Raw genomic sequence first — 24,730 nt, forward strand, 5'->3', positions numbered from 1 at the left:
GAGATGAGACTCGCCTCCCTTTAATTCAAAATACAGCGGCTCAAGTAAACAGCAACATGTATGAAACAGTATGTAGCCTACGTCCCTGCATAGGAGCAAAAGGCCTATAGAAATTTCACGTTTTCAATAATTCGTATTTATCCAAATATATGTTTTCATCATCACATATTATTTTTATGGTTACTCAATAAAAACATATATGCAAGACTTCGAAATTCACCTTAAATGAGAATGTGGCAGTTTAATACATTAATGAGAAAACAATGCATACATACAATGGGACACATTTGCAAACATTTACAGCATCTCTTTCCTTCAAATTGCATTTTTGATACAGTAATTGGACAGGGAAGGACAATGAACAATTGTTGCTCTATTACGTTTGCTTTGATGTTCTGGATATTGGGCTGAAACAGTATACTCAGTCATATTTACCCAAATGTGGAATATTTACAATATAGTACAGGAAGTTGGCATTTAGTTGGTATCTAAAGTATATATATTTTTTATATCTAGGATAAAAAATGAATAAACAAAAAAATTCTTGCTTCAAGAGCAAATTCAAACCCACACCATTCAGACCAATGACAAAAAGATCATCAAAATATAGACTTCATTGCAGTTTAGAAAATAGGAATATTTGACAGTTCCAGTGTTGATTCAAAGTGAGGGTTAGGGCTATGCCCAAATGGCACCCTATTCCCTATATAGTGCACTACTTTTGACCAAAGCCCAAGTCTTTGCTAGGTAAAGCCCCGCTTAGCTCACAGGTCACCATAGCAGCACCCACCTGTAGCATGCGCTCCAGCAGGTATATTTCACTGGTCACCAACAAAGTCAATTCCACCTTTGGCCGCCTTTCCTTCCAGTTCTCTGCTGCCAATGACTAGAATGAATTTTAAAAATCACTGAAGCTGGAGACTCATATCTCCCTCACTAACTTTAAGCATCAGCTGTCAGAGCAGCTCACAGATCATTGCACCTGTACATAGCTCATCTGTAAATAGCCCATCCAACTACCTCATCCCCATATTGTTATTTTTTTTGCTCCTTTGCACCCCAGTATCTCTACTTGCACATTCATTTTCTGCACATCTATCACTCCAGTTTACCCGCTAAATTGTAATTACTTCGCCACTACAGCCTATTTATTGCCTTACCTCCCTAATCTTACCTCATTTGCACACAATGTATATAGATTTGTTCTATTGTGTTATTGACTGTACGTTTGTTTATTCCATGCGTAACTCTGTTTAGTTGTTTGTGTCGCACTGCCTTGCTTTAACTTGGCCAGGTCGCAGTTGTAAATGAGAGCTTGTTCTCAACTGGCTTACCTGGTTAAATAAAGGTGAAATACATATATATATATAGTTTTAAGTCTCTGGTCAGAAGTAGTGCACTATATGGGGAATAGGGTGCCATTTGGGATGCAAACCTAGATCTACAGTATAAACTACTGCTGGATCAGAGAGTGTAGGAAGTAGGCTGCAGCTATCGTCAACATCACCAGATATCTCCCAGGCTCCAGCAGTTGTCCAGAACTTCCTGTTTAAATTAACATTGAGATAAAAGATTGTATTGCATTAATACGTCTACACAGTAAGGTTGATTTGTATGTTTCTGTTCAGTTATACACTATCACACCTACTGTATTGGGTGTGTGTGGGTGAGTGGGTGGGTGGGTGGGTGGGTGTGTGTGTGTGGGTGGGTGAGTGGGTGTGTGTGGGTGTGTGTGGGTGTGTGGGTGAGTGGGTGAGTGGGTGGGTGGGTGTGTGTGGGTGGGTGAGTGTGTGTGGGTGAGTGGTGGGTGAGTGGGTGTGTGTGGGTGGGGGGTGTGTGTGGGTGGGTGGGTGGGTGTGTGTGGGTGGGTGAGTGGGTGTGTGGGTGAGTGGGTGGGTGGGTGGGTGGGTGGGTGTGTGTGGGTGGGTGTGTGGGTGGGTGTGTGGGTGTGTGGGTGAGTGGGTGGGTGTGTGGGTGAGTGGGTGGGTGGGTGGGTGGGTGGGTGTGTGTGGGTGGGTGGGTGGGTGGGTCGGTGGGTGGGTGGGTGTGTGTGGGTGGGTGGGTGTGTGTGGGTGAGTGGGTGGGTGGGTGTGTGGGTGAGTGGGTGGGTGTGTGGGTGAGTGGGTGGGTGGGTGGGTCGGTGGGTGTGTGTGGGTGGGTGGGTGTGTGTGGGTGGGTGAGTCAGTGGTGTACTTACTTGAGCAACCTTGTGTCTGCTTGAAGATGCCCATCTTCTCACTGTCTTTGATAGAGTTCATCTTGTCCGTACTCACCTCCCCTGGAAGTCAACAGGGTTATTGGTTACTAAAAGTCACAGTAGTATGTAGCATTGAGTTACCACAGTATTATTACAATGTTATTGCCACTTTATTCTGCCCTGTAATGTCTTCATCAGGCTTCCCTAAACTAAGAATATTGTGTAAAGATTGTTTTGGAGTCTGTGAAAGCTTGGATGGTATATCACGCATTCTCTGCCAGAAAGTTGGTTGGCCCTCTTTGATGTCACATAGGTTGATACATTGCTATGTTTTCATTTATGAAGCCCTTTTACAAAAAGTTCCACTGTTCCTAACATCATTACTAAACTTTAGTCATACTAGCTACCACACCCGGGCTCAGGGATGACTAACTCTGGAAATTCCTGTGGTCTCTCAGAGTTCGCTAAATCAGCTTTAGTTTTCTTGCACATTATTTGTGGAACAATCTTCAAAATGTTAAATGTGAAGTTCTGGGGCCTCTAGGTCCATTCAGAAAGATGATTGAGGACCTTATTACTGATGAATGTGATGTTCTGGTGCCTCTAGGTCCATTCAGAAAGATGATTGAGGACCTTATTACTGATGAATGTGATGTTCTGGTGCCTCTAGGTCCATTCAGAAAGAAGATTGAGGACCTTATTACTGATGAATGTGATGTTCTGGTGCCTCTAGGTCCATTCAGAAAGATGATTGAGGACCTTATTACTGATGAATGTGATGTTCTGGTGCCTCTAGGTCCATTCAGAAAGATGATTGAGGACCTTATTACTGATGAATGTGATGTTCTGGTGCCTCTAGGTCCATTCAGAAAGATGATTGAGTTCCTTATTACTGATGAATGTGATGTTCTGGTGCCTCTAGGTCCATTCAGAAAGATGATTGAGTTCCTTATTACTGATGAATGTGATGTTCTGGGGCCTCTAGGTCCATTCAGAAAGATGATTGAGTTCCTTATTACTGATGAATGTGATGTTCTGGGGCCTCTAGGTCCATTCAGAAAGATGATTGAGTTCCTTATTACTGATGAATGTGATGTTCTGGGGCCTCTAGGTCCATTCAGAAAGATGATTGAGGACCTTATTACTGATGAATGTGATGTTCTGGGGCCTCTAGGTCCATTCAGAAAGATGATTGAGTTCCTTATTACTGATGAATGTGATGTTCTGGGGCCTCTAGGTCCATTCAGAAAGATGATTGAGGACCTTATTACTGATGAATGTGATGTTCTGGTGCCTCTAGGTCCATTCAGAAAGATGATTGAGGACCTTATTACTGATGAATGTGATGTTCTGGTGCCTCTAGGTCCATTCAGAAAGATGATTGAGTTCCTTATTACTGATGAATGTGATGTTCTGGTGCCTCTAGGTCCATTCAGAAAGATGATTGAGTTCCTTATTACTGATGAATGTGATGTTCTGGTGCCTCTAGGTCCATTCAGAAAGATGATTGAGTTCCGTATTACTGATGAATGTGATGTTCTGGGGCCTCTAGGTCCATTCAGAAAGATGATTGAGTTCCTTATTACTGATGAATCTGATGTTCTGGGGCCTCTAGGTCCATTCAGAAAGATGATTGAGTTCCTTATTACTGATGAATGTGATGTTCTGGTGCCTCTAGGTCCATTCAGAAAGATGATTGAGTTCCTTATTACTGATGAATGTGATGTTCTGGGGCCTCTAGGTCCATTCAGAAAGATGATTGAGTTCCTTATTACTGATGAATGTGATGTTCTGGGGCCTCTAGGTCCATTCAGAAAGATGATTGAGTTCCTTATTACTGATGAATGTGATGTTCTGGGGCCTCTAGGTCCATTCAGAAAGATGATTGAGTTCCTTATTACTGATGAATGTGATGTTCTGGGGCCTCTAGGTCCATTCAGAAAGATGATTGAGTTCCTTATTACTGATGAATGTGATGTTTTTCTTTATGCTTGCATTTTGTATTTATATTTTCATGTGTGTATTTTCTGTCATTTATTGTCTCAGTATGACTCAATAAATACATTTACAGCCTAGTCTGAGTACCCAGATCAAGGAAAAACTATGTTTTTTTCACTAAGATAGTTATCATTCACAACTCTGTGTGTCTTCATCGGGCAGCCCTAGACTGAGAACGTTCCACTGTGTTCTCCTGATGTCATAAAGGCCATCCTGTCTGTGCTATACTGTGGTACCACTTCTCCATACACTGCTCTCCTCTGTCCTACTGGGACAGACAACTTGGAGGGGGACACAGGCTGCATCCCAAAGGGCACCCTATTCCCTACTTAGTGCACTACTTTTGACCAGGGTGCATAGGACTTTGGTCAAAAGTAGTACACTATAGAGAATAGCCAGACACTTAACTCCTGCATCAGGTTACCCAGCAGTTTTTCTAGGTTTTGTAAGGCTTTTGAATGGGCAGAATTATTCATTGTCTGGACAGACACAGAGGCCTGAGCAGCTAGCTACTTAGTGCACTACTTTTGATCAGGGACATTAGGGTTCTGTTAAAAGTAGTGCACTATGTAGGGAATAGGGTGCCTTTGGAATGCAACTATATCTGAGTAGCTCTCACACAAGGGCTGAGAAAACAACAAAGCTTAATGGAGGGAAGAATCAACACCTAGCATAGCATCTACACAGACTCCCACGATTTGACAGTTCATTGAAAACGACACACAAAAACCCTGGTAATTGCTCTGTAGCATGAGGAGGAGTTGTTTTTCTCCATTATACAAGGCTTAATCTGTGTCCTTCAAACCATCTGTGAGCAGCCTACTACCGATTCCGAGCCGTCGACCGATTAATCGGAATGGACGATTAATTAGGGCCGATTTCAAGTTTTCATAACAATCGGAAATCTGTATTTTTGGACACCGATTTGGCCACTTTTTTTTTTTTTTTTTTTTTTTACAACTTTATTTAACTAGGCAAGTCAGTTAAGAACACATTCTTATTTTCAATGACGGCCTAGGAATGGTGGGTTAATTGCCTCGTTCAGGGGCAGAACGACAGATTTTCACCTTGTCAGCTCAGGGAATTCAATCTTGCAACCTTACAGTTAACTAGTCCAACTGTAACGATTCTCCTCTTCGTCTGAGGAAGAGTAGTCAAGATCGGACCAAAATACAGCGTGGCACGTGTCCATGTTAATATTTATTTTAACTCAGAACACTAAGACAAAATAACAAAAATAGACCAACACGAAAGAGTTCTGTCTGGTGCAGACACAGAGACAGAAAACAACTACCCACAAACACAGGCAACCTAAGTATGGTTCTCAATCAGAGATAACAATAGACAGCTGCCTCTGATTGGGAACCATACCAGGCCAAACCCAGAAATACAAAACATAGAATGCCCACCCGAACCTACACCCTGACCAAACCAAAATAGAGACATAAAAAAGGAACTAAGGTCAGGACGTGACACCAATGCTCTAGCCACCTGCCTCTCATTGCACTCCACAAGGAGACTGCCTGTTACGTGAATGCAGTAAGCCAAGGTAAGTTGCTAGCTAGCATTAAACTTATCTTATAAAAAACAATCAAACAATCATAATCGCTAGTTAACTACACATGGTTGATGATATTACTAGTTTATCTAGTGTGTCCTGCGTTGCATATAATCGATGTGGTGTGTATCGTTGCTCCAATGTGTACCTAACCATGAACATCAATGCCTTTCTTAAAATCAATACACAGAAGTATATATTTTTAAACCTGCATATTTAGCTAAAATAAATCCAGGTTAGCAGGCAATATTAACCAGGTGAAATTGTGTCACTTCTCTTGCGTTCATTGCACGCAGAGTCAGTGTATATTCAACAGTTTGGGACGCCTAATTTGCCAGAATTTTACGTAATTATGACATAACATTGAAGGTTGTGCAATGTAACAGGAATATTTAGACTAATGGATGCCACCCCTTAGATAAAATACGGAACGGTTCCGTATTTCACTGAAAGAATAAAAGTCTTGTTTTCGAGATGATAGTTTCCGGATTCGACCATATTAATGACCTAAGGCTCGTATTTGTGTATTATTATGTTGTAACTAAGTTTATGATTTGATAGGGCAGTCTGACTGAGCGGTGGTAGGCAGCAGCAGGCTCGTAAGCATTCATTCAAACAGCACTTTCGTGCGTTTTGTCAGCAGCTCTTCGTTGTGCGTCAAGCATTGCGCTGTTTATGACTTCAAGCCTATCAACTCCCGAGATTAGGCTGGTGTAACCGATATGAAATGGCTAGCTAGTTAGCGGGGTGTGCGCTAATAGCGTTTCAAACGTCACTCGCTCTGAGACTTGGAGTGGTTGAGGGTGGCTGCTGTCGTTGTGTTGCTGGTTCGAGCCCAGGGAGGAGCGAGGAGAGGGACGGAAGCTATACTGTTACACTGACAATACTAAAGTGCCTATAAGAACAACCAATAGTCAAAGGTATATGAAATACAAATGGTATAGAGAGAAATAGTCCTATAATTCCTATAATAACTACAACCTAAAACTTCTTACCTGGAAATATTGAAGACTCACGTTAAAAGGAACCACCAGCTTTCATATGTTCTCATGTTCTGAGCTGTCACACCCTGACCATAGTTTGCTTTGTATGTTTCTATGTTTTGATTGGTCAGGTTGTGATCTGAGTGGGCATTCTATGTTACATGTCTAGTTTGTCTATTTCTATGTTTGGCCTGATATGGTTCTCAATCAGAGGCAGGTGTTAGTCATTGTCTCTGATTGGGAACCATATTTAGGTAGCCTGTTTGGTGTTGGGTTTTGTGGGTGATTGTTCCTGTCTCTGTGTTTGCACCAGATAGGGCTGTTTTGGTTTTGCACGTTTCTTGTTTTGTATTATGTTCATGTGTAGTTTCTTTATTAAAGAACCATGAATAGTAACCACGCTGCGTATTGGTCCGCCTCTCCATCAACTCAAGAAAACCGTTACATGAGCAAGGAACTTAAACGTTAGCTTTTTTCATGGCACATATTGCACTTTTACTTTCTTCTCCAACAATGTGTTTTTGCATTATTTAAACCAAATTGAACATGTTTCATTATTTATTTGAGGCTAAATTGATTTTATTGATGTATTATGAAGTTAAAATAAGTGTTCATTCAGTATTGTAATTTTCATAAATAAAAAAAATCGTCCGATTAATCGCTATTGGCTTTTTTGGTCCTCCAATAATCGGTATCGGTGTTGAAAAATCATAATCGGTCGACCTCTACAGCCTACCTCCTCATTCTTCAAAAAGGCATTCCTCCACTCACCAACACCCACAGCTCGTGTTTCAGCACCTCCATTCCCTCTCTACCTGACTGTCAGTTGTGACACTTTAATGACAAAGACAACTATATAAGTGGTGTGATGTTCAATTACTCAGACAACATAATTATAATGTTTCGGATGTAAACAATAGGTTTACATTCCAGGTGAATGCTTTTGACTAATGTAGTGTGTCATGGCCTCCGAGAACAAGATTTCTAAATATGTAAATGCACACACACACACACCTAAACACCTTCTTTGCCCGCTTTGAGGATAATACAGTGCCACAGACACGGCACGCTACCAAGGACTGTGGGCTCTCCTCTGTGGCTGACGTGAGTAAGACATTTAAACGTGTTAACCCTCGCAAGGCTGCCGTCCCAGACGGCATCCTTAGCAGCGTCCTCAGAGCATGCGCAGACCAGCTGGCTGATGTGTTTACGGACATATTTAATCTCTCCCTATCCCAGTATGCTGTCCCCACATGCTTCAAGATGGCCACCATTATACTTGTACCCAAGAAGGCAAAGGTAACTGAACTAAATTACTATCGCCCCGTAGTACTCACTTCTGTCATCATGAAATGCTTTGAGAGACTAATCAAGGATCATATCACCTCCACCTTACCTGTCACCCTAGACCCACTTCAATTTGGGTATCCTCAATAGGTCTACAGACGATGCAATCGCCATCACACTGCACACCGCCCTATCCCATCTGGACAAGAGGAATACCTATGTAAGAATGCTGTTCATTGACTACAGCTCAGCATTCAACATCATAGTACCCTCCAAGCTCATCATTAACCCTGGGTCTCAACCCCCGCCCTGTTCAATTGGGTCCTGGACTTCCTGACAGGCCGCTCCCAGGTGGTGAAGGCAGCTAACACTTCGCTGATCCTCAACATTGGGGCCCCACAAGGGTCCGTGCTCAGCCCCCTCCTGTACTCCCTGTTCACCCATGACTGTGTGGCCATGCACGCCTCCAACTCAATCATCAAGTTTGCAGACGGCACAACAGTAGTAGGCTTGATTACCAACAATGACGAGACAGCCTATATGGAGGAGATGCTGGCACTCGGAGTGTGGTGTCAGGAAAACAACCTCTCACCCAATGTCAACCAAACAAAGGAGATGATCTTGCACTTTAGGAGGCTGAAGAAATTTGGCTTGTCACCAAAAACCCTCACAAACTTTTACAGATACACAATTGAGAGCATCCTGTATCACTGCCTGGTACGGCAACTGCAACGCCCACAACCACCGCAGGGCTCTCAAGAGGGTGGTGCGGTTTGCACAACGCATCACCAGGGGCAAACTACATGCCCTCCAGGACACCTACAGCACCCGATGTAACAGGAAGGCCAAAAAGATCATCAAGGACAACAACTACCCGAGCCACTGCCTGTTCAACCCGCTACCATCCAGAAGGCGAGGTCAGTACAGGTGCATCAAAGTTGGGACCGAGAGACTGAAAAATAGCTTCTATCTCAAGGCCATCAGACTGTTAAACAGCCATCACTAACCTCAGAAAGGCTGCTGCCTACATACAGACTTGAAATCATTTGCCACTTTAATAAATGGATCACTAGTCACTTTAATAATGCCACTTTAATAATGCCACTTTAATAATGTTTACTTATCTTGCATTACTCATCTCATATGTATATACTATATTTTATACCATCAATTGCATCTTGCCTATGCTGCTCGGTCATCCATATATTTATATGTATATATTCTATTCAATTCCTTTCTTTAGATTTGTGTGTATTAGGTAGTTGTTGTGGAATGTTAAGATTACTTGTTAGATATTGCTACACTGTCGGAACTAGAAGCACAAGCATTTCGCTACACTCGCCATAACATCTGCTATCATCTGTATTTGACCAATAACATTTGATTTGATTTGACCTTTCCAATATAACGTTAGACTGGTGATAGACCTACGCTGTATTGTCACTGTTAGTATTTGACTTGAACTGACGTTTACCTTAAAATGAGGGACAACAATGTCCAGTAGCTGTCATTCTTACTCAAATTGCTGTCATCGCTTCAACACCTCTGCAGTGAACCTGTCCTGAAACCACTTCTGAATATGGGTGACTAGCTTCTCACTACTTTCAATGACTCACTGAAGAAGATACTTTGTTTTTCTGAAGACGCTGTAGGCTCTTAGACTATAAGCTCTAGGGGATCTCCCTCACAAGTGCTTAAAGCTCCAATGCAGCCGTTTTATCTCAATATCAAATCATTTCTGGGTAACAATTAAGTACCTTGCTGTGTTTTAAAATGGTCAAAAATAGCAAAGAGCAATTTCTCAAGCTAGAATTTTGCTAGGACTGTCTGGGAGTGGTCTGAGTGAGGAGCTGAAAACTGAAAATGAGCTGTTATTGGCAGAAAGATTTGGAACTCTCTTTCTTATTGGTCTATTAATTAATTTACCACGTGGTGATATCACCAGGCAGGCTAAAGCGCCATCCCACTGAAACAGGCAAGAATTTCAGGCTGTCTTTTCAAACAGCTCTTACATTAAAAGAGCATTATCATAATTATATTTGAACCTCATGGTGAGGAAAAATATATATTGTAAAACACAGGAATATCACTTTTCGACTGCACTGGGACTTTACACTTTATTGTTAAAACAATTCCCCCACATGCACTGTCAGATGTTATAGGCTGATCTGATTCATCAGCACAACCCACCCACTTCCTTTTTACACCTTACATGACACCACTCCCCGTTCAGTTTTAGGGTCAGGAGAGGGGACTTGGTATATTATCATGGGCACAGACAATAATTAATTCTGTAATGTTTTGACTTTGCCATAATTATCAGTGTTTGTGCTGGAACATTTGTCTGTGTCTTATTTGGAAAGAATGTAACTTTTGAACAATATAGAAATTCAAAGGGAACACGCTTTCAGGCAGATTTTGATAAAGGAATATTGGGCATCATTGCGCTGAACCAGAGACGAACAATATACTTCTGTATGTCATCAGCTGAACCAGAGACGAACAATATACTTCTGTATGTCATCAGCTGAACCAGAGACGAACAATATACTTCTGTATGTCATCAGCTGAACCAGAGACGAACAATATACTTCTGTATGTCATCAGCTGAACCAGAGACGAACAATATACTTCTGTATGTCATCAGCTGAACCAGAGACGAACAATATACTTCTGTATGTCATCAGCTGAACCAGAGACGAACAATATACTTCTGTATGTCATCAGCTGAACCAGAGACGAACAATATACTTCTGTATGTCATCAGCTGAACCAGAGACGAACAATATACTTCTGTATGTCATCAGCTGAACCAGAGACGAACAATATACTTCTGTATGTCATCAGCTGTACCAGAGATAAGGAAGCTGATAATTGCATGGGCACAGACAAGAATTACCAATGTAATGTTTTAAATGTGTCTTAAGTGCCACTGCCTCTGTAATTCCGAGACATAAAATGTTTCTTCTTTTTCCTTCTTTGATCAGAGAATATTGTGAATCACTGTGCTGTACCCATTCACATACAGCACTCTATTACTGGCTGTACCTGAGACAAGGAAGCTGACTTTCTGGCACGGTCCGTCCACTGTGGCCAGAGGAGACCCTGGAAGGATGGTGACCCTGGACATGTTCACCTCTAGGACATCTGCCACCCTACTGCGGAAGTCAAATCTGGAGAGAAAAATGAACAATAGACAATTTGTATTATTGTTTTTATAATTTGTTGGGAAAATATACAATTTTGACTACATACATACATACATACATACATACATACATACATACATACATACATACAGAGGCTGCATAATAATGGAACGGAGCAAATGGAATGGCATCAAACACCTGGAAACCATGGAAACCATGTGTTTTATGTATATGGTACCATTCCACTGATTCCGCTCCAGTCATTATCACGATCCCGTTCTCCCCAATTAAGGTGTAATCAACATCCTGTCATATATACAGAGCATTCAGAAAGTATTCAGACCCCTGCACTTTTCACATTTTGAATAAACATGTTTTTTTCCTCATCAATCTACACACAATAACCCATAATGACAAAGTGAAAACATGTTTTTATAAACGTTTGCTAATTTATTAAATATTAAAAACTGAAATACCTTATTTACATAAGTATTCAGACCCTTTGCTATGAGACTCGAAATTGAGCTCAGGTGCATCCTGTTTCCATTGATCATCTTTGAGATATTTCTACAACTTGATTGGAGTCCACCTGTGGTAAATTCAATTGATTGGACATGATTTGGAAAGGCACACACCTGTCTATATAAAGTCCCACTGTTGACAGTGCATGTCAGAGCAAAAACCAAGCCATGAGGTCGAAGGAATTGTCCATAGAGCTCTGAGACAGGGTTGTGTTGATGCACAAATCTGGGGAAGGGTACCAAAATATTTCTGCAGCATTGAAGGTCTCCAAGAACACAGTCGCCTCCATCATTCTTAAATGGAAGAAGTTTGGAACCACCAAGACTCTTCCTACAGCTGGTTGCCTGATCAAACTGAGCCATCGGGGGAGAAGGGCCTTGGTCAGGGAGGTAACCAAGAACCCGATGGTCACTCTGACAGAGCTCCAGAGTTCCTCTGTGGAGATGGGAGAACCTTCCAGAAGGACAACCATCTCTGCAGCACTCTACCAATCAGGCCTTTACTATAGAGTTGACGGAAGTCACTCCATCAGTAAAAGGCACATGACAACCCATCTGTGTGATATTGAGTATACAAAACATTAAGAACAGTATGCTGGCCAATGTTGATTCCATTGTTTTCCACAGCTGTGTCAAGTTGGCTGTATGTCCTTTGGGTGGTGGACCCTTCTTGATACACACGAGAAACTGTTGAGCGTGAAAAACCCAGCAGCGTTGCAGTTCTTGACTCAAACCAATATGCCTGGCACCTACAATCATACCCTGTTCAAAGGCACCTAAATATGTTGTCTTGCTCATCCATCCTCTGAATGAAACACATGATCCATGTCTCAAATGTCTCAAGGCATAAAAATCCTTCTTTAACCTGTATCCTCTCCTCCCCTTCATCTATACTGATTGAAGTGGATTTAACAAGTGACATTATTAAGGGATCATACTGCAGCTTTCACCTGAATTCACCTGGTCAGTCGATCATGGATAGAGAATGTGTTCCTAATGTTTTGTACACTCGGCGTATATGAATTCATGATGATGTACTGTCATCCCATAATTCAGGATTAGTGATGGTGTATCATCATGTAAATGAAATATGATTGGATTGTTTTCTTGGTACGACTATTGGCACTGGGCCAAACCCTTTATGAGGAAATGATCAATGAGTTGTGTCACATTGTTGTCAATGAATCCTCCATCGTCTTATACAGGTGTGGCACCTGAGGAGGTGGTGAGAATACACTCTTTAAAAAAAAGGTGCTATCTAGAACCTAAAAGGGTTCTTCGGCTGTCCCCATAGGAGAACCCTTTGTAGAACCCTTTTGGGTTCCAGAACCATTTCCACAGAGCAAGATAATACTGGTGTTTCCTTGATGGTTGAAATATTCCCCATAAATGTAAGTGCCAGGTACTCAAGTCTAATTACATGTAACATTCACTTCCTCATTCCCTCTCCAGTTCCACGGTTTAATACCCGCTCAGTCTCACATATTGGCTCCCAACACGAACGCCTGTAGGTCTTGAGTTCACAGTCTTGAGTTCACAGGTGGTTTAATACCCAATCACACCCACCTGCTGAAAGACATGACGTTGAGGAAGGTCTGCTCTGCCCAGGGGGATTCTGGAAGAATGACGGCACACGCCAAGACATCGCTGCCTCTCCTCAGGACCAGGGACCTGTGGACCACTACAACAACAACATCAACAACAGCACCAAAGTCAGAAATATACTTTGTATATTATCACCTAAATGACTTTATTGTTTCACACATGACATATCCCCTAATAGTGAAGGTGGTTGACATTTTTCTCACAAAACTTGATTCTTTTGGGAAACAATGTGATGCAACAATTTTGGATTGCAGTTCAGTGAGCGTGCAATGACAACACATCAATATTATGTTTCATGTGCATCCTAAAGGAGTCTAGATTTCTGAATAGACAATGTGTGTCTATTATCTGTGTACTCCCCTGACGTGTGTATGCTGGTGTCTGAGTACAGCCATCTGTATTCTGTCTGGTCCAGCTTACAGTGCTGTGTGTGTGTGTCTCTGTGTGTGTGTGCGTACATGCTTGTGTGTTACCTGTGTAGTCCCCAGCCAGTTGTATGCTGGTGTCGGTGTAAAGCTGTCTGTGTGTCAGGCTGACTGTCCCCTGTCTGGTCGTCAGGTCTCCCACCTCACAACTCAGAGCGTTGTCACGGGAACAACTGGAGTTCTGAGAGAGAACAGAGCAGAGGACGGAACTAGAAGGGAAGTCTCCATTCATGTCAATAGGGCTGGGTTAGAGGTTCCATGACTGTTCTACTCATTCTAATGTTATTGAAACCAATTCCAACAAACACTTCCACTTCTGGTTATGAGAACAATGTGAAGTATATGGTTGTGGTTGTGGTGTAGTTTCAAGTTTTAATATCACACACATAAGTACAGTGAAATGCCTGTCTTGCAAACTCAAAACCCAACAACTGTGACATTGTCAAAGACAAAGATTCGATGGAATATCAAACACAGTTCCGTTGGATTCCATAAGACTTGCTGATCAAGTGGAACTTTAAAGTTGGAATAAAGCAGAGATCAGCGCTACATAGTGGGGGAAATTCTCCTATGATGGCGATGTGCTGGGCCCTAATTCATAAAGTGTCTCAGAGGAGGAATGCTGATCTATCCTAGACACTTCATGAAGAAGGGCCTTGATGTATTGTGAGTGAACATGAGAGAATAAACTCACCCCAGCTTCCATGTTGAAGGGGTTAAACGTGTCCCCAACACCGGGACACTGGTTGTGGTTCAACTCAGAGCCTTTACCAGTGATGGTCCAGGAAACCTCTGTTACCTGGTTACAGTGGGGAAAACAGGATTTCTCTGATGTTTTATCATTCTTTTTATACAGCTTCCCTTTTCTAATAGAACCTGTGATAGGATTCTACGATACATAGACTCTAGTGACAGACATTAAAATGTTACAGAGCAGCTGATTTGTTTCTACGTCTGTATTGTGGTTCTACATCTGCATTGTGTTTCTACGTCTGTATTGTGGTTCTACATCTGCATTGTGGTTCTACATCTGCATTGTGGTTCTACATCTGCATTGTGTTTCTACATCTGCATTGTGTTTCTACATCTGCATTGTGGTTCTACATCTGCATTGTGTTTCTACATCTGCATTGTGTTTCTACATCTGCATTGTGGTTCTACATCTGTATTGTGTTTCTACGTCTGTATTGTGGTTCTACATCTGTATTGTGTTTCTACGTCTGCATTGCTTGCTCTTTGGGGTTGTAGGCAGGGTTTCTGTAAAAGCACTTTGTGTCAACTGCTGATGTAAAAACGACTTTATAAATACATTTGATTGATTGACTTTGATTTCTCGATGCCGAGATTGCACAGTAGGCTAGATAACAGCCACTATGTGACAGAAGTTATTTGTTGCCACAAAAAGAGGATATTTTTCCAGGCTCCTGTTTTTAATTGAACCTACCTGTGTTAAGGTTAGGAATTAGATAACAATGACAATGTGACCGTTTTTGTTGTTGCATCTATTAAAAGAGATTGAACAGATGCAAGAGGTCCATGCATGCTTACATCTAGCACCTGTGACGCCCGCACGTCCACCTCCAGAGTGATGTCACTGTAGCTGCCATCCAGAAAAGTCTGCTGGGACTGAAGACAGTAGAGGATACTGTTAGACTAGCTACTGAGTCAATGGGACTGACGACAGTAGAGGATACTGTTAGACTAGCTGCTGAGTCAATGGGACTGAAGACAGTAGAGGATACTGTTAGACTAGCTACTGAGTCAATGGGACTGAAGACAGTAGAGGATACTGTTAGACTAGCTACTGAGTCAATGGGACTGAAGACAGTAGAGGATACTGTTAGACTAGCTACTGAGTCAATGGGACTGAAGACAGTAGAGGATACTGTTAGACTAGCTACTGAGTCAATGGGACTGAAGACAGTAGAGGATACTGTTCGACTAGCTACTGAGTCAATGGGACTGAAGACAGTAGAGGATACTGTTAGACTAGATACTGAGTCAATGGGACTGAAGACAGTAGAGGATACTGTTAGACTAGCTACTGAGTCAATGGGACTGAAGACAGTAGAGGATACAGTTCGACTAGCTACTGAGTCAATGGGACTGAAGACAGTAGAGGATACAGTTCGACTAGCTACTGAGTCAATGGGACTGAAGACAGTAGAGGATACTGTTAGACTAGCTACTGAGTCAATGGGACTGAAGACAGTAGAGGATACTGTTAGACTAGCTACTGAGTCAATGGGACTGAAGACAGTAGAGGATACTGTTAGACTAGCTGCTGAGTCAATGGGCCTGAAGACAGTAGAGGATACTGTTAGACTAGCTGCTGAGTCAATGGGACTGAAGACAGTAGAGGATACTGTTAGACTAGCTACTGAGTCAATGGGACTGAAGACAGTAGAGGATACTGTTAGACTAGCTACTGAGTCAATGTAATTTAACCAGGTGTTTTAAGGTTATGCAATCTTACGTTACTGGGAACATGAACACCTGCTGTCCTGTCAGCAAAGCTATATTAGCACTTGTTTTATGAGACGCTCATACCAGGTGTTCTGAACTGTCTGTAAAGAGCACGCAAATCCTGCATCTGATAGACCATAATATTTGAAAGGATATTGGATGGGTTCTCTAAGCATCCTAAACAGTGATAGAGATACACTGTGGAGGACACGGGTCTGTATAGGAGCCTGACAAATACAGCTGTTCTCCTGAGTGCTTTAGACTGGGGGCTGCCGGGGGGCTGCCTGGGGCTGCCGGGAGGCTGGGGGGCTGACTCTACAGGCCAATACTACATGGCTGTGTTTACACAGGGAGCCCAATTCTGATATTTTTCCACAAATTGGTCTTTTTACCAATTTGATTGTTCAAAAGACCAATTAATGAGAAAAAAAACCATCAGAAATGGTCTGCCTGTGTAAACACAGCCATAGACACACATAGACAAACACAAACACTCACAGATATACACACACAGATCCAGACACACGCCCTACCGTCACACACAGGACTCTGCCACAGCCCTAATGAATTCACTGTCTGGCGCAGCAGAAAATACAGTGTCATGTTTTTGTGGCAGCTTTGTAATGATTTGCCAGCTTACTCTCCTGGGACGTATCATAACCGGGATAACATCCACCCCTGCAGATGTGTGTTCTTGTATTCCTCATGGTCTGAATTAGTCTAAATCGGTTTCCCCTGTAGGCAATAATGAAGTCTTTTTTGTTGTTGTATATATTTGGCAATTATTGCTTTATTGGATTTTTTTATAAAGAAAATAATTAAAAAAAAACTAACAGTTCAGGTTTCTCACACCACACTGAAATAGCATTAGACCAGATTCAAACCAATGAAGTACTTTTGTGCCATCTGAATATTGTAGAGAGCAAAGGTGAGGTCCAGGTCTTACCAGTGTGACTGTCCCCGTTACCGTGCTTTTGAAGACAGCCTTGGCAAACACCCAGTGTCCATCCGTTGCATTCTCAGCTAAGACGTCAGCACACCGCATCCTGGAGTTCACAAAACAAACAGACCAACTATGAACTCATTAAAGAAAGCAATTGTTGTGAACGACTCAAAAATGAAACATTTAGGGGACACAAACCTTATTCAGATGTGTTATAAACTGTTATGCTGATTCAGAAGACTGACCACATACCCCCTTTACAAGTCAACACCACAACAAGAGATGAGGATGCAGTATTCCAGACATCCTACCCTATAAAGGCCTTTACCGGTTTGGCTTTTTGTTGTGCCAAAGAAGCTTCGTTCAAGGTAATAATGTGAGCTGTCCTGTGTTCTGTATAGTCAAGTGTAGCTCATTTGGTAGAGCATGGTGCTTACAACGCCAGGGTTGTGGGTTCAATTCCCGTGGGTGAACAGTATGAAAATGTATGCACATGCAAATACAGTAAGTTGCTCTGAATAAGAGCATCTGCTAAATGACTCAAATGTCTGTTTGGCCAGTAACCGAAAGGTTTTTCTGGTTTCTGGATCGAATCCCTGAGCTGACAAGGTACAAATCTGTTGTTCTGCCCCTGAACAAGGCTGTTAACCCACTGTTCCCCGGTAGGCTGTCATTGTAAATAAGAATTTCTTCTTAACTGACTTGCCTAGCGAAATAAAGGTTACATTTAAAAAAATAAAAGTGAATATAGCGATCTCCCTTTTACATGAGTACAGTGTTTGATTTGAGTCAGAAATGATACTGCGTGAACTGACTGAGCTAAAGAGGAATGGTACGATCATGTAAAACATTCTAATTTTGTCAGAAGTTCCGTTCATGAATGTCAAGGTATCACAAATGTGACCCAAAGAGGAACCAAGTCTACAGCCGTCTTAAATGAATCACACACCACCTGTTACAATCTTTCCCCTTGTGTATTTTTGGTTTGGCTGTTTATAGCACTCCTGGAGGGAACTGTGGCTATACAGACCCATGACAAAGGACACATTTTCTCTCTCTCTCTCTGTCTCTGTCTCTCCTTCTCCCAATCTCTCTCTCTCTCTCTCTCTCTCTCTCTCTCTCTCTCTCACACACACACACAAAATCCCCACACTCACCTGGATCCATTAGTGTAGTGAACCACCAATGACCTCCCCACTATACTGTTCGGCCCTGTCATCGGCATATTCCCGTCCAAATACTGAGTCTGTGTCTGGTTCTGATCCGTCAGCATCCCGAACTTCCCGCTGATGTCCCCGGTCTCATACTCATCCACAGTCCCTGACCCCGGAGCAGGAGAAGCAGACACATTCCAGGAGAAGGGGTTGAAGTGGTCCATGACGTTGCTGTCCGAACAGGGCTCTCCTGTAATATTAATAATAATATGCTTTGTTTGATAAAAGCCTTTCACAAAATGAGGTGAAAGGATTGATACTTTGCGTTTTAACAAATTAAGATTTTATCAAGTCATCCGCTCATATTACAAAAGAGTTACAACTTTGAAATGAATTAACAGATATACACACAAAGGCTGAACAAACAGTCAGAACACTAGAGGACTTTCACAACACTCAAGGACATCTGGCTCCCATTGTAAAGTACATGAAATAGTACCTGTGGTACTGATAGGCAGCATGTGGACGTGGTAGCCCCCAGCCCTGGAGCTGAGTCCAGCCAGGGAGACGTCCATCATAGTTGGGCCCTGAGGGAAAGCCTGGGAGAACCGGATTTGGCCCCTAGAGACCCCTGGTCCATGCCAGGGGCCCAAGACCGCCGCGGGCATCCGGACCTCCGTGAGGTTAGCACAGGCTATCCTGGGGGCGGCACCCTCCGCACTGTGGATCACCACCGATCGACCAATCATGGAGCCCGACCTGGCGGGAAGTGACAACCAGGAAGTGGTATCCGTGAAGAAGTGTTTGGCCGACGCCCCACCCACTCGGGTCCCCAGGTCGAGGGTGCTGTGCTTTTTGGAGAGGTCCCCCACCTCACAGGAAAAGGGGCTGGAGGGGCCACAGTGGAGGGCGTAGCTCAAATCCTTTGTGTCCACGTTGAAGGGGTTCCAGTGGTCCCCCGTGGTCCCACACCTCCCCTTGTCCGCGTCTGTCTCCGAGCTGATAGGATACACGTGGATGTGCCAGTGGTGGTTACGTGTAGCGGTCTCGGAGGGTCTCCCATAGGACAGATCCATGAAGACTGTGACATCAGACAACGGGTTGCTCTTGAGTTGGACGAACTGGACCATACCCACCACAGGGTGACGGAATGTAGCCCTGGCTACATGCACCTCTCCTGGGTAGCTTATGTAGGTGCACAGGAACCTAGTTCCATCCGGACGGTGGATTACCACAGACCGACCCACTATGCTGTTCTGTCCGAACAGAGGGAGGTTGAAGTCTGTGAAAACTGCTTCCATCACAGCTTTACCCTCTAGTGACCCATGCCTGGCGCTGAGGTCCCCTACTTCATACCGGTCATGGGTCGACCCAGGTCCAGAGGGGTAGGTGGGATCTTTAGTGTCCATCCCAAACGGGTTCCAATGGCCTCCAACATTGTCGTTGGAGCAGGTCGTCTGCGACGGTGACCTCATAGGAGGTGTGGGGAAGTGGTGGATGTGATAGGGTCCGACCCGGCTCCCCAGATTGGTCAGATTCACTCTCAGTTTTGTGACTTCGAACGGCGAGTCCTGCCTAAAGAGGAAGTAACCCTTGACCCCTCTCATGTTCACCAGGGCGCTCACCTCCTTCCTATTCATTTGTCTGATCTCAGCGCACATATAACTCGAAGACCCCAGTTTGAGGAGAGCAAAGCGGGTGTTGGAGCTGAAGCTAGCAAGGTCCAAACGAGACTTGACGGGTGTAAGAGGGCTGCCTACTTTCAGTTCCCCAAGCTGGGTGAGAGATGAAGGTTCCAGACTATCCAGAAGAGCCTTACAGTCTCTAGCAGAACTCTGCGACGTCAAGATGGTGATGTTGGTTGCCGTAGCACCGACCTGACCAATTGTTGCCAAGTTTGCGAGGACCCTGGCGTGGGTCTGTCCGACGTTCTGCCTGATGTAAATGTCGCCAGCGACCGAGCTGAAGAACCGGGCCTGCCACGTCTGAACTGTGGTTTGACCGCTTATGACTGTACAAGCTTTGGTGCCGTTGCACGTCTCCAAGGTCAACGAAAGGTCTTCCAGATTTGACCTCTGCTTAAATAGACTAGACATATTAACAGTGGTGTTGGATGAGAATGGATCAATGGTGAATGTGAAGATGCTCGCTCCTACGTTGGCTTCAAGGCAAGGCTGAGCAAAATGGCCGAACATCACAGGGAACACACTCAGGGAAAAGTTGAGCGACGAATCACAGGTTCCGGTACCGGTGACGTTTACGGTCGCTGTCTGATTAGTGGAGTCAAACCGCACCCATCCCGTGACTCCCCCCATGTTTAGGTTGGCCTGAAACTGGACGCAGGAACTGAAACCTGAAAAACACAGCCAAACAGACAGAGAGACATACAGACAGACAAACATGGAAGTAAATAAGTGCACAAGGAGGTTGTGTTACATATGAATTGTTTTGGAGTGTTCACATGCTTTGCCATTATGGACGTAATAACTGACAGGTGTAGTAATTGATATTGATCTTTCTCATTTCTCAAGGAAGTTCTTAAAGGTCCAATGCAGCTGTTTTTATCTAAATATCATTTCTGGGTCACAAATAAGTACCTTAATGTGATCGTTCTCAATTAAAATGGTCGAAAAGAAACCAAAATATATTTTGGTAGAGGTCCATTTCTCAAGGTAAAATTTCGCTAGGACTGTCTTGGAGTGGTCTGAGTTGGGAGGGGGAAACTGAAAACTAGCTGTTATTGGACGTTTGGAACTCTCTTTTTAATTGGTCTATTAACTAATTACCAGGCAGGCCAAAGCTCCATCCCACCAAAACAGGCTGAAATTTCTGACGGTCTTTTCAAACAGCTCTTACACTGAAAGGTCATTATTATAATCTTCACAATTTCACAGTATTATTTCAACCACTATGGGGGCCATAGTGTGGAAATATATATATAACACAGGAATTCATGTTTTTGCCTGCACTAGGCCTTTTAGGATAATCTCAAAGTGGTTTATAATATTTCTACAAGCTTAAGTATTGACGACTATACAGTAGCAGTGGTTAAACTGACATATTTTCCAAGGCATGTAGAAAGGGTTTCCCCCACTATTACAGTTACTTCCTCATCACTGTAATGTCAATAGCTAATATATTTTCATCATCACTGTAATGTCAATAGCTGGTATATTTTCATCATCACTGTAATGTCAATAGCTAGTATATTTTCATCATCACTGTAATGTCAATAGCTAGTATATTTTCATCATCACTGTAATGTCAATAGCTAGTATATTTTTTATTATTACTGTAATGTCAATAATGGTGGAACAAGTACCCAATTGTCATACTTGAGTAATACCTGGTTGGTTGGCTTGATACCCTAATAGAAAATGACTCAAGTAAAAGTCACCCAGTAAAATCCTACTTGAGTAAAGGTATAAAAGTATTTAGTTTTAAATATACTTAAGTATCAAAAGTATAAATCATTTCAAATTCCTTATATTATCCAAACCAGACGGCACCATTTTCTTGTTTTTTTATTTACGGATAGCCAGGGGCACAATTCAACGCTCAGAAATCATTTACAAACAAAGCATGTGTCACGACTTCCGCCAAAGTCGGTCCCTATCCTTGTTCGTTCGGCGGTCGACGTCGCCGGCTTTCTAGCCATCGTCGATCCACTTTCATTTTCCATTTGTTTTGTCTTTGTTTTACACACCTGGTTCCAATTCCCAAATTACATGTTCATTATTTAACCCTCTGTTTTCCCCATGGTTTTTGTGCGTGATTGTTTTATTGTATGTTCGGTCCGTTGTTTTGTGGGCTTGGTATGTACGACTTGTTATTTGATATTTTGAGTAAAGTTACGAGTGTTACTCATCTCTGCTGTGCTGCGCCTGACTCCTATGCACCAGCTACACACAGAACATTACAGCATGTGTGCTTAGTGAGTCCACCAGATCAGAAGCAGTAGGGATGAGTGTGTGAATTAGACAATTTTCCTATCCTGCTAAGCATTCAAAATGTAATTGTCTTTAAGAATGTAGTGAAGTAAAAGTAAAAGTTGTCAAAAATATAAATTGTAAAGTACAGATACCCAAAACAACTACTTAAGTAGTACTTTAAAGTAGTTTTACTTAAGTACTTTACACCACTGAATGTCAATAATTAGTACATTTCATCATCACTGTAATTTCAAAAGCTAGTATATTTAATGTGAGACGATGACAGATAGCTGCAGCAAATTAGTAATATTAAGTAATCAACATGCATGTAGTAACCTATCAAACAGATACGCATACCAGTTAATATACCTTCATATTCTAGCCGAATGATAGCCTATGACTTAGGACTGTTATGAATGTAAGTTATGCAGTAAACATCAATATTAGGATATCTAGAGGAAGTAAACAAAGCACCTATGAATGTGGGCTATTGGACTCTACCTCTCACTTAACCGATATGCCCCCTTACCAGGAGTACACTGCTCACCTGATCTAAGCTAGTGACACACATTGAAATTACACTGGTCTCATGTAACACATGAATGGATTTCATACAAGAGCTCAACTCAGCCATAGAGAATAGGCTACTGGCGCCAAAGACTGCTGCGTGAGCCAAGCCATGTATTAAGGATGAATGAAATGGCTATCACCCTTGCTACCCAATGGGCCGATAACATTGTCTGAAACTATAGGGCTTTAGTCAAAAGTAGTGTAGGGAATAGGGTGCTATTTGGGAAGCAGACATTGTCTCTCAGCGCATGTAATTCTACGAATTAGCCTGGGTAGCCCTGAGAAATGCTACAGTATCAAATGACATTCATAGCTGCTACGGGTGGAGGGTGAAAAGGTAATAACAGAGTAATATGTAAATATACACCACAGGTGTGTTCTGAACCTGTGACCATGCAGAAGACAACTCCATTGGAACATCACTGTGATTTTTGCCATCAAGTTTGAAAGATTAGTTTGATACTTGATTAGACTAGTTTGATACTTGAAAGATTAGTTTGATACTTGAAAGATTTGTTTGATACTTGAAAGATTAGTTTGATACTTGAAAGATTTGTTTGATACTTGATAGATTAGTTTGATACTTGAAAGATTAGTTTGATACTTGATAGATTAGTTTGATACTTGATAGATTAGTTTGATACTTGATAGATTAGTTTGATACTTGATAGATTAGTTTGATACTTGATGATTAGTTTGAAACTTGATAGATTAGTTTGATACTTGAAAGATTTGTTTGATACTTGATAGATTAGTTTGAAACTTGATAGATTAGTTTGATACTTGATAGATTAGTTTGATACTTGATAGATTAGTTTGATACTTGAAAGATTTGTTTGATACTTGATAGATTAGTTTGATACTTGATAGATTAGTTTGATACTTGATAGATTAGTTTGCTACTTGATAGATTAGTTTGATACTTGATAGATTAGTTTGATACTTGATTGATTAGTTTGATAGATTAGTTTGATTGATTGAATAAAACAAAGTATTCAAAAAGAAACTGTATTGATCATAATCTCTTTTTAGGGACAGTTAATAGAAATAGTTAACAATCAATTATTAACTAAGCAAGTGGATTTCAAGGTGTAAATGTTACGTGACCTTTTCCCACACCCTCTACAGTAACCAAGTAAACAGCACTTCGTATACAAAAGAACTGCAAACTAACCAGGCTTAAGTATTGCAAAAGTATTTCAAAAACCATTTGAGATACTTACCCAGAAATGCCAACAGCACGACAACAGGAACAAGGCACATATTGGCAAATGTGTGTATTGTACTAATGTATGAAAACATGCAAAAAATCTAACCAATTCAAAATGTACATGCAAAATCCAAATCAGAAGTGTATAATAAAACGCTGAGTGTGTGGAAGAGAGATCATAGTGTGTGTCTGTGTGCGAGCGAGTGTGTGTGTGTGTGTTTGGTCTCAGAAGGAACGACCGTGTGTGTGTGAGAGATGTGTGTGCAGCCTCCCTCTCTGTGCCTCTCTCTCTCTCCCAGCATCAACCTCTGCTGTTTAAGCAGCTGATTGGTCCAGCCAACACCACTGTATCTATTCTATGGAGCATAGGAGGGGCTGGCTGGAGGGGCTGGCTGGCTGGTTGGTTGGCTGATTGACTGAGTGACTGCCTGACTGGCTGTTTTGCTGACTGGTTGGCTTAATGACTGATTGGCTGGCTGACTGGCTAGTTGAATAACTGGTTGGCTGACTGGTTGGTTGGCTGACTGACTGACTGATCGACTGGCTGAATGACTGACTGGCGGGTTAGCTGAATGACTGACTGACTGGCTGGTTAGCTGAATGACTGACTTACTGACTGGCCGGCTGGCTGGTTGGCTGACTGACTGGCTGGCTGAATGACTGACTGCATGACTTGACAGTTTGTCTGTCGGACTGGATGACTGGTTGGTTGGCTGACCGACTGGCTGGGAG

At 42.4% G+C, this 24,730-nt stretch overlaps 1 protein-coding gene across 1 annotated transcript; it reads right to left on the bottom strand.

Moving 5' to 3' along the window:
• Nucleotides 1–4: 4 nt before the first annotated feature.
• LOC109880557 (uncharacterized) lies at nucleotides 5–24,260 on the bottom strand. Its single transcript, XM_031799283.1, has 11 exons — nucleotides 24,012–24,260; nucleotides 18,786–20,639; nucleotides 18,290–18,536; nucleotides 17,136–17,235; nucleotides 15,272–15,349; nucleotides 14,418–14,522; nucleotides 13,772–13,904; nucleotides 13,260–13,374; nucleotides 11,072–11,196; nucleotides 2,198–2,278; nucleotides 5–1,545 (listed from the first exon to the last, which is right to left on the bottom strand). The coding sequence occupies exons 1-11, from the start codon at nucleotides 24,088–24,090 to the stop codon at nucleotides 1,454–1,456; spliced, it is 3,009 nt and encodes a 1,002-aa protein (XP_031655143.1). The 5' UTR covers nucleotides 24,091–24,260; the 3' UTR covers nucleotides 5–1,453.
• Between the last annotated feature and the right edge of the window lie 470 nt (nucleotides 24,261–24,730).

The sequence above is a fragment of the Oncorhynchus kisutch genome, linkage group LG20 (assembly GCF_002021735.2).
Source record: "Oncorhynchus kisutch isolate 150728-3 linkage group LG20, Okis_V2, whole genome shotgun sequence".
Classification (NCBI taxonomy): domain Eukaryota; kingdom Metazoa; phylum Chordata; class Actinopteri; order Salmoniformes; family Salmonidae; genus Oncorhynchus; species Oncorhynchus kisutch.